Source organism: Oncorhynchus kisutch, linkage group LG24 (genome assembly GCF_002021735.2).
Source record: "Oncorhynchus kisutch isolate 150728-3 linkage group LG24, Okis_V2, whole genome shotgun sequence".
In the NCBI taxonomy this organism is placed as follows: domain Eukaryota; kingdom Metazoa; phylum Chordata; class Actinopteri; order Salmoniformes; family Salmonidae; genus Oncorhynchus; species Oncorhynchus kisutch.
This window is the reverse complement of record NC_034197.2, coordinates 6,476,980-6,487,509: the sequence shown is the minus strand read 5'-3', so window position 1 is coordinate 6,487,509 and position 10,530 is coordinate 6,476,980. Positions and strand designations below refer to the sequence as shown.

The window sequence follows — 10,530 nt, the reverse complement described above, 5'->3', positions numbered from 1 at the left end:
CCACTTTAATGCGGCATTTTGAGAATTTTGCGCAATGAGCCATGTGCATTCTTTTAAAATAGACTCTTTATCATCTGGAGTAAAAACAGAGTGTTTTTTCACAGTGCCCATCCACTCAAATGAACCCATTGTGTCTCTAAAATCCCAGCTTCTATGCAGGGAGTTACTAACAGAGAAGTGAAGCGAGTGACTCCAGCTGTGCCTAGCAAATGCTTGTGAAATATGGTGTGTCAACTCCACTGAGACCTGCCAAGAACTGTCTGGGTTTGTTTCGTATGAAACCGGCTATGTGCTTCCAAATGAACCCAAATCTTTGTTTTCTGTTGCCATGGGCACCATGGGATCATTTTGGAATTTTCCTGTGGTTTCGACGTCAGAGGGAGGATTCCTAATGGTAATTACTGAGAATGTGTGGTGTGGAATAGGGGGAGACGGATAGAGTGGGAATGAGCGTGCAAGAAGGAGAGAAAGTGAAATGAGAAAGAATTTGAGTGAATAAAGAGTTTGTAGAAGGAGAAAGACAGAGAGGGGATTGTAATGTATGTGTGTGCCTGCGTGCTGTACATACTGTATGTCCTTGTCCTTATTGCTTGTCCTCCAGGGCCCAGTGTCTCACTCTCCATCACCACCCTGTCATAGCTCCCACCCTATAGACCTAACCCCAGTTATATGTCTTCACGTTACTGACTCATTACGGCAGGACGAAATCGGATGTCATTGTTTACAATAGGAATGCCAATTCCACCAGGGCAGGCGGCAGACGGCATGGGCGCCAAAAGTAAAAATATCTCTACTTTTGATGTTGACTGTGGCGGCAAAACCAAATAAGATGTTAGCCCCTGTGACTATTCTTAACTAAAACAATACAACAGTGAGTCATTTATATTTAGAAATATCATATAGCATCTAGCTAAGAAATATTGTGGTTCAAAGTGCTGTATTTATTCTGTTTTAAATTTTTTGGCACGCACTGTGCACATATGTCAATTCCACATCTATTCCACGTTGATACAATGTAATTTAATTGAAATGACGCAGACACAATGTATTCAACCAGTGTGTGCCCACTGGGAAGCTAGCATGTTTTTCAAACTAGCTAGGCCACCAGTTTTCATGCAGCGCTACAAGAGGCTATATCAGTCCAGTAATACAGGACTAGTAAAGGCCCAGTGCACTCCTTTTGTGAATAACTGTTATTTTATTAGGATTTTTCATGGGGTGCTGCAGCACCTGCATCATCCCGGGGCTATGATGCCATCTGATCAGACTTTCTTTGAGTCTAATGTGAGCGCAGCATTAGCACTCAGTTACAGATTCGCGCCACCCGGCATAGCTCACCCCACCTTCTCACACTCATCCCAACCCAGAGACCCCCACCCTCCAACCATCCAGACCTGGACAATAGCTGCTGTAATTTGCTCAACAGGAATCCAGGAGTCATCTTTACAGTCAGCCTGCAAGCTGATGCATTGAGCCCACCACCAGGAAACCTGAAAAAATAATAACACCCTTCACACACACACCCACGATGTCAGGTAGGTTTACACTAGGTGAGTGATGTGATGTCTATGGTGCACCATTCACCCTCAGAGGAATGTTGAGCACACCTGATAATTGTTTGCAGCCATCTGCACAGTCTTATGAATCAGATGAGCTTTTCTTATGTCATGCTACATTACAAGTCCATCCATGTGACATCCATGTGTGCACTTTATGTTGTCGTTTATCAACATGAGACAGCCTGTTGCAGCTAGTTGATCTAAGGGGCTTTGTGCGTTTCATGCGAGTTTCTGGGAAAGGTCTATTGTCAGTTGTAATTTTCAGGGGTGAGAGATGTCCTGCCAAGTCACATTGAGAGTCTGACCCTGGGTCGGCTAGTCTCTCCAGTGGCTGGCTTTAGATATAAGACCCTCTGTGGGTGTTCCTTGAACTTGAACAGGATGGGCATGGCTAGAACAGAGCCTTACAGACCATCTAACAATCCTGCTCAGTCAGAACCTAAGAGGAAACTCATTCTTACTCCAGTGAAAAAGGGCTCTCTGAAGATGGGCCAAAGCCAGAACTCAATGGGGCCAATCACGGCCAGATCACGAGGCTCATCTGAGGACAGTCCAAATAACTCTTCCCAGAATTTAAAAGTAAAAGTGCAACCCGGCAAACCCACTCCTCCCTTAACAGAATGACTCAAATCACCGTAGCCTCGTCTACACCTTGCGCTAAGATGTGAGTTTTGTGATCTGATCAATATAATCCAATCACTATCTGATCAAGGTTTGTTGCGTCTACACATTTTAATACAATGTGTATCTTGTCTGTCCACTGTGTCCGCATTGTAACAAGATTAGCTGGTGCCTCCCTATATGCAAATTATTTTACAGTTATACTTATTTATTTTAAGACAATTACTGAAAAATAAGTTAATGGTGCTTACCCGTCAATGATTTTAGAGATAGGTATATGTGTCCAAATGTTTATTGATTGAAAGCATTTTAAAAATTGCACAATAACAACTTGTTGTCTCTCAAATACATCATTACAATTGTTGGTTAGCTGGCTAGTGAATTTGATCATGGCTAAGTCCAAACACAAAATGGTATCAAGAACAAGATACCACAACAGTAGCTGAAACGAGCCATGTACGATTACCCACGTGGCAGCTTCTTTTCATTGTTGCCAGCTATCTGACCGTTCACAAACACACCGCCTTTTACCCCTGCGTGCACATTGTGGCTCAAAATTATTGTGAAGTTGTCAGGCAACCCTATCTATACACCTGCTTTCCAAAGTTTTTTTCAAAAGGTATGATTAATTCATAATGTGAAACAATATGGTGCCACAGTAGCCTACAGTTAAGTTATCCTACATTTACCTCACATTTTGGTCATTTAGCTAATGCTTTTATCCAGAGTGACCTAGTCACTAAAGTTGTCCTTTGGTTTCACAGGAACCATTAAGTAGCACTTTTTACAACCTGTTTATGAAGGACCATAAACTATTATGAGTTTACTGACATTATGTTGAGAATAGAGATACCGCTAGTCTTGCATCACCATATTCCCAAGTCTCCATCAACCAGGAAGCTTCATACAGAGGCTAAGGCCAGGATTAAATCCGTCTTGCGTTAGATCCTAGTTATAGCATGCTTGACATTGAAAGTTAATTTCCAATTGAGCTGACATTTGCAGCGTTTAGTTTGAAAGCGACCTCCGCGAACGCGGTTACATTGCCTTTAAAAGTTGCACTGTCTACAAGGGCAATCGGATTGACTCCTGGCCTAAGATAACACTGTGTTATCCAAGATTGTGAAAAAGAGGACTCATTTTGAAAGTAGGGTTAGCAGGGTGGTTTGCTTATGAGATGGAACACTGAAGATAAGACAGACAAGCTCCAACAGGATGGGCCACATTGAGACAGTTATCCCTATCTGCATTAGCCCCCATCAACATCTCTGTGTCCCAAGCCGGTGTGGCACCAGGGAGGACCAGGCAAGACTCTGCAGGCACAGCCTTACAACTGGATGAGCTTGGAATGCTAACATTAGCAAACCATAAAAATACCATGAGGTCTGGGTGGCTGTGCCTTTGGAAAATATAACTCACATTATGGCTCACTGCATTTGGATCAAACAGTCCATTATTTTATAACCACCACACCAAAAGGGAATATCTACTGTACATAGGGTACTTTCTCAAACGGTCTAAAACAGAGTTTCTCATGGTTCTAACTACACATATGCCTCCAAGAGAGGCAAAGATAGTTGTTTTAAATTTGTAAGGAATTCTTTCTTGACTTAATTTCCTGCCTCATGCTCCTTCCTGATTCTCTGGGACAGAAATACCTTCTACTGGGATGAGAGGAAGATACAATAATCCCACAGGCAGCATAAAGAAAGTGATCTTTATTTTATCGGCTTTGTAGGACAGGCTTGTTAGTTCATGGCCTCTTATATTAGGTATATCCAAACACTGCTATACTATTGATGGTACTATGTGTAAATACTGTAGGTGCCTGTGTGTACACTACTAAGATATCCACAAGGAGAGAGTGTGCGAGAAAGAGAGAGCTAGATAGAAAGAGAGCTCACCCTTACCACCCTTATCTTTGCATTGTTCTTATGCTCTGAGAATGAATGGGGCAGTATCAATTTACTACCAAGGGAACGGCATCTGAGAAAAAAAATAACACCTTTAAGACTTTTCTGTTGTTGGGAGCGAATTGCAGCTTTCCATATCTCAGTGGGGAATGTCCCAGGTAAAATTACAGTCTCTTCCGGATATGTTTACAACAAGATTAGAGTTGCCTTTGTTCCTGCATGTCTGCACGGGGCTAGGATAATTGTTCTTTTGTTTAGCTTGTCTGGAACTCATATCCTCAGATAGGTGGAGGACAATTAGGTCCATGTCCAGTTCTTTACATAATCTCATGTGGTATACTTATAATGAGGGGTTTAACTGGTGATACCCCAATTTTTTGACCTTTTTTAAATCAAATTATATATAGCTATAGCGATTGATTCTTGAAGAATATAACTTATTCACATGAGCTTTGTTCAACTGTCTTAAACATCAGAACCCAAAATATAAGCTTATTTTATAAAAAATCCTGAATTGCCCCTTTAACTGTATGTGTGGTTTGTGATGCGACTCATGTCCCTGCCAGTTTGCATGTGATTCCAGGTTTTCAAGGTATGCCAGTGAGGAAATTGAGAAACCCTGTATATGGAGTGGAACACAAATACATTACACAAGCAGTTTATATAATATATTTTCATATTTGGGCACAGAATTAATCACAAATATGTATAAACAGAAAATATTTCTGATCACCATCATTCTGTTTTACCATTCCATACTTATTCTGTGACATTACAATTAAAGAGATGGCAATCTCAAATTACCAAGGGTTTTAAAAGGAAAATCTACAAACTGAGGCAAACTAAAATAGTACCATCTCACTCACATTTGAAGAAGTGTACTTTAGAGTTTCACTTTTGAGAGAGAAAAGCCAGACATGAGGACAAAGGAGTATGAAAAGTGCTTTTGGGGCATAGAGGAGAGAGGGAGGGAACTTGGGCAGAGGGGAGTTTCTAGTGGGAGGGACTGTGGGGGCCTGCAGGGTTATATAGTTAGAACGGCTTCCTCTCTGCCCCTGCTCTGTGTGTCTGTGTGCTCCGGTTTCTGCTGGCCCACTCTTAACTCTCTGTGCCTCTCTCAGTCTCTCTTGCTCCAACGAAAATGAGTGTCAAGCGAAGCAGCGTCAGGGGACCTGGTAGTGGGTACAGCCAATCCATCACTCGCAGCTCTGCTGTTCCTGCCTACCGGGCCGCCAGCACCTATGGTGGGGCTGGGGGTCAGGGGACCCGCATCTCCTCTGTGTCCTACTCAGGTGTGCGCAGCGGGATGGGAGGGATGGGGATGGGAGGCTCCGGGGGCTCCATGTCCAGCAACATCCAGGTGAGTGCCAGCGGGGACACAGCCGACATCATGGGCAATGAGAAGTTTGCCATGCAGAACCTCAACGACCGTCTGGCCTCTTACCTGGAGATGGTGAGGAACCTGGAGCAGGCCAATGGCAAACTGGAGCTGAAGATCAGGGAGGCCATGGAGAAGAGAGGCCCAGACGTCAATGACTACAGCCGCTACAACGCCATCTTGGATGACCTGAGGAAGAAGGTGAGAGGGCTGTGGGAGGAAGGAAGGTACTATTGGCTAATATTAGAAATGCTGGAGAATCTATACTATAGAGCTTTAGGGAAGTAATGTATCTTTCAAATGCAAGTTCACTGTCCTAGAATGGCTGACCCAATGGATAAGAGCGTAACAGAGTGTCAGAATGTAGTTTGGGAGTGAAAGAGGGAACACAGTGGCCCTACTTCATTTCCTTGCCAGATTATTCCCCTTGGTAGTAAAGACCCAGGTCAGCTGGTTTGTTCATTAGAGCTGTGCTGATCAGTGATGGCAGTGTGCCAGCATCTCCAGGCAGAAGGCCAAAGGCAGACATAAAGGAATAAGAAGGGGAATTTCAAGGGGTTCTGCTAGCTGACTTTCGACATGGCCAGAGTTCTGGGTCCAGCTAGCTTTTTTGGGACACAGAGATGGCTAGCAATAAAAGTATTATCGATGATATACTGACAAGTTTCCCCATGAAAGCAAGGATAGTTGTTACAGTTCAAGATAAAGTTCAAGAGGTTGTTTTTATATTGTCTCTCTGCTTTGGTGAGTGTATAAAAGTTAAATGGAAATACAATTCACTAGTATCGATGAGAGAGAAGGGAACTCACACCTTATAGTACTATTTGATTGTGTGGTCCTTACTTTTAGGGTGGAGCATGGTAATGAGTTTTGGAGTCAATGTGGGCCATTAAAAAGTTGTCCATCTAACCGTCTAAGTCATTCCAATCCCATTCATCTGATAGTGTTACATTCATATATATCCTGAAAAATTGACATATGGGTTTGTAATGCCTTTATGTGTGTACACTGTGGGGAAATTGAGAACATTCTGTGAGTCATCCAACTGTAAATGAGAGCTGATGATACTTCAAAATAGGCTAATTATCTGGGTGGAAAAACTGTTATAAAACAAATTATAGGCCTAATGCATTTGCAACAAGTTACTGTTTTACTTTAGAGTATACAGCAAATCCTTAATACTATATTTCATTTTTTATTTAAAAAATCTGAAAAGCTCTTTCCATTGGATTCTGGAAGATTCCAGTCATCCTGTCATTGGCCATTTGGACCTTGCTGAAGCAACATGCCAAAGTAACAACCCAAAGTGACAGAGTAGCTATGCAAAATATGGAGATTATATGGTAGATGTCAGATACCAATAGCGAAAGACAAAATGCAAATAGGACAGACTATCACCACAGCATTCCTATTACTTTGTCCCTTTGAAAAAAAATCTGAATAAGGACACTGAACTCAGCCTTGAAAAAAGAAATGGTAAAAGCAACATGGTTTAAATATTTGTTTAGTCTGCTGCTCTTGTTTTGGCTCTCATTATAAAGCCTTGCATAAAGGGTTAGGGGAGGAAGGGAGTTAGGGCTGATGTTTGCCTTGCTATTAATGCTTGCCTTTGTTGGCTTTACCAACTGCCCATGGTATCTAATTGACCCCCAACTCCATAGATTAGAGTCCCAACAGGTTTATTTTTCTTTGTCATGATACCAGGATGTGGTTGCTAGTTCAAATGTTCATCCTTCAAAAAACAAGGCTTATCTTGCCAGGAACAACAGGATATCCAACCCAGTAACCATCCCGCCATCCCCCACACACACGCACCAACCTCCCACCTGATGCAAATCCACTGCCTTCTTCCTGGCACGTCAACTAGCTCACCAGCAGCTTGGCTGTTTGTTAATGATTGCCCAGATTGTGTAACCTGCACGCATCCATCCCCACCCTTATCTACTGTACCATGGAGAGCAAACACTGTGGCTGTGGGGTAGCGGGCCTTCCCTGATCCTGGCTGCCATGGCCTTTCGGGATTCCCACACCTGCCTTTTCACTTTGATACTCATTACAGAAAAGTATTGAAACTGTTGTGAATTTTTTTTAAATAAAAGTGTGTTTTTTTTAACTCATTCCTCCCTGTCATTGGTAGGTGTTTGATGCCACAAAAGGCAACGCCCGTCTGTGTCTTCAGATCGACAATGCACGCTTGGCTGCTGATGACTTCAGGGTGAAGTAAGTAATGCTTAGTAGAGCACAAAACCATCAGCCAGTTGCTGGCACACCTTAATTAACGGCAGCATGATGAATATCCAATGAAAACAAAACAAAGACAGTTGATGTGCCACATTATCTGCATACCCTCCATACTATTAGTGACACTTTAGAGAATATTCCACCGTAGCTCTCCAGGTCACTTTATCGGATGCTATTTTCTGTGTGTCTTGCAGGTTCGAGTCCGAGCTGTCCATCCGGCAGTCTGTTGAAGCTGACATTGTTGGCCTGAGGAAGGTCATTGATGACACCAACATGGGCCGCATGAACCTGGAGAGCGAGATCGAATCTCTAAAGGAGGAGCTCATCTTCCTGAAGAAGAACCACGACAACGTAAGCTCTTGACCCAACCACCAAACCAATATAATACACATGACCCAACCCCACCTCTCTTGCACCCCCAAATGTATATTTACCATATTCCTTGTCAATGGTTTAGCAAGAGTAAGACCTAGCATGCCTACATAGGAGACAAAGTCAACCTTACTGTATAAACAGGGGTGTTGTGTGTGAGATCTTTTGGATTTAGCAATGGAGCGGTAAGTGCGGCGCAACCATAGGATTCACCCAGGGGGCCCTTGAGTACCCAAACAAACGGCCTAAACATGGACGCTGACTTCAGTCTTGAAAACATATTGCTTAATGAATGTTAATGTTGTTGTCCATTTGGCCAAACAGGAGGTGATGGAGATGCGTAACATGATCTCCCAGTCTGGAGTGCAGGTGGATGTGGATGCTCCTAAGGGACAGGACCTGGCCGCTATCATGGCTGAGGTCCGGGCCAAGTATGAGAAGGAGGCCCTGAAGAACCAGGAGGAGCTCAAAGCATGGCACGAAACACGGGTAACACCTAGCAGCGAAATCATTTGAAAACAGTGCTGACTTTAAAGTGAAACCGTCGTCACATGCACAGCCACAGAAATGCCCTAACCAATGATTTTTAAACTGACATCTATATCCTCTATCCCTTCCAGATCACAGAGGTGCAGTCTGTGGTGTCACAGAACACAGAGGCCCTGCAGGGCGCACACACAGAGATCAATGACCTCCGCAGACAGCTACAGACACTGGAGATTGAGCTGGACTCACAGAAAAGCTTGGTAAGATCCCTCAATAACACTATACTCACCCAGCCAGTGTCTACAAAATACATATCACGGCATCAATGCCATTGGTTAAGTTCATGTTAATTTACAAGTCCAACCATCTGTCCTGAATGTCTTCCTCTTTCTAACAGAAAGGTTCTCTGGAGGGAACCCTGCGCGACACAGAGATGCGCTACAACATGGAGATGGAATCCTTGAACAACATCCTCGTGGGTCTGGAGTCTGAGCTGACCAACCTCCGCTCTAACATCCAGCAGCAGACACAGGAGTACGAGCACCTGCTCAACATCAAGATGAAGCTGGAGGCGGAGATCGCCACATACAGAAGACTGCTGGACGGAGGAGACTTCAAGTGAGTAAGACAGAGGGTGTACTTCCAACCAATGAAGTAGACCTGAGAAAGATAATGAGGTTTGTTGTCAGCCAAGAGCCTATTAGGGTAAATGGTAATCTAAAGAGCCATTTTCTATCTTGGAAGCACAAGTAGCCATATTGAAACCAGGTTTCTGTTGGCTGACAGTTGTGAAACTATCTCCCTCTCTCAAGGCTCCAGGATGCTCTGGAGGACCAGCGGACAGTGAAGACCAAGGTGATGACCGTCACACAGACTCTGGTGGATGGGAAAGTTGTCTCCTCCAGCACAGAGACCAAGGAGAGGAAACAGTGAGACCACACCCATCGTTCCCAGTCATCCTTCACGTACAACACCAATCGACACCTCATAGGCATACGATAACATCTAGCTGGATATAAGAAGAAAGCTATCTCATCATTGTATTTATTTCATCATTGTTTCTTTTGCTTTTGGGTCTTGTGTTTTTTTTATCTTACGCATGTAAGAATACATACGTTTAAGTTCAGAATTGAGAAATTTGGGACGAAGTTGGTTTAACCAATGTTTTAGACCTTTAAACTAGCAATTGGATGAAGTAAAATATCTGTATATCTATTAACTTTCTTTTTCTACCATTGTCATCTTACTTTTCTTTCTGTCCAATTGAATTTGCCTGATGTGATGTACCTTCATTGTACAATAAAATTTTACCGGAATCTTGAGTATCGTCTTTCAATGGCTGTGTACTATTGCTGCATAATAGAACAAACAGCTGTTCGAGGTTATCACTTTTCATAATGGATTGTGGTTAATGTCAAAATAACAACTTTACTACAACAAATTTAAACTAATAACAAATGCATATTGAGCAGAGATACACAGATCATAAAGGTGGATGTCATATTTGCTCTAATCTTCTTCTATAGGTTAACTACTGATAGTGCTTTACAAAACATGACATAGGTTAAAGTAATATTTGATCTATTTTTTTTAACCTTTATTTAACTAGGCAAGTCAGTTAAGAACAAATTCTTATTTTCAATGATGGCCTAGGAACAGTGGGTTAACTGCCTGTTCAGGGGCAGAACGTCAGATTTGTACCTTGTCAGCTCGGGGGTTTGAACTTGCAACCTTCCGGTTACTAGTCCAACGCTCTAACCACTAGGCTACCCTGCCGCCCCTATAGTTTTCAAACTCGATAGTACGAACATTTTTAAATAACTGTCTTTTGGGTGGGTGAATAAAAGGTTTAAATCTCATTGATCAACATCTCAACCAAATATTACCAACATTTCCACTTTGAAATGACAGTGTGCGCAGTGGGTTGTCAGCAGTAATCATGCTCCTGTGAACCGGAGCT

At 42.8% G+C, this 10,530-nt stretch overlaps 1 protein-coding gene across 1 annotated transcript; it reads left to right on the top strand.

Moving 5' to 3' along the window:
* Positions 1 to 2,967: 2,967 nt before the first annotated feature.
* Positions 2,968 to 9,892, top strand: LOC109868982 (keratin, type I cytoskeletal 18). Its single transcript, XM_020458780.2, has 7 exons — positions 2,968 to 5,672; positions 7,609 to 7,691; positions 7,907 to 8,063; positions 8,409 to 8,573; positions 8,705 to 8,830; positions 8,968 to 9,188; positions 9,383 to 9,892. Exons 1-7 carry the CDS (start codon positions 5,235 to 5,237, stop codon positions 9,501 to 9,503), a joined length of 1,311 nt encoding a protein of 436 aa, XP_020314369.1. The 5' UTR covers positions 2,968 to 5,234; the 3' UTR covers positions 9,504 to 9,892.
* Positions 9,893 to 10,530: the final 638 nt, after the last annotated feature.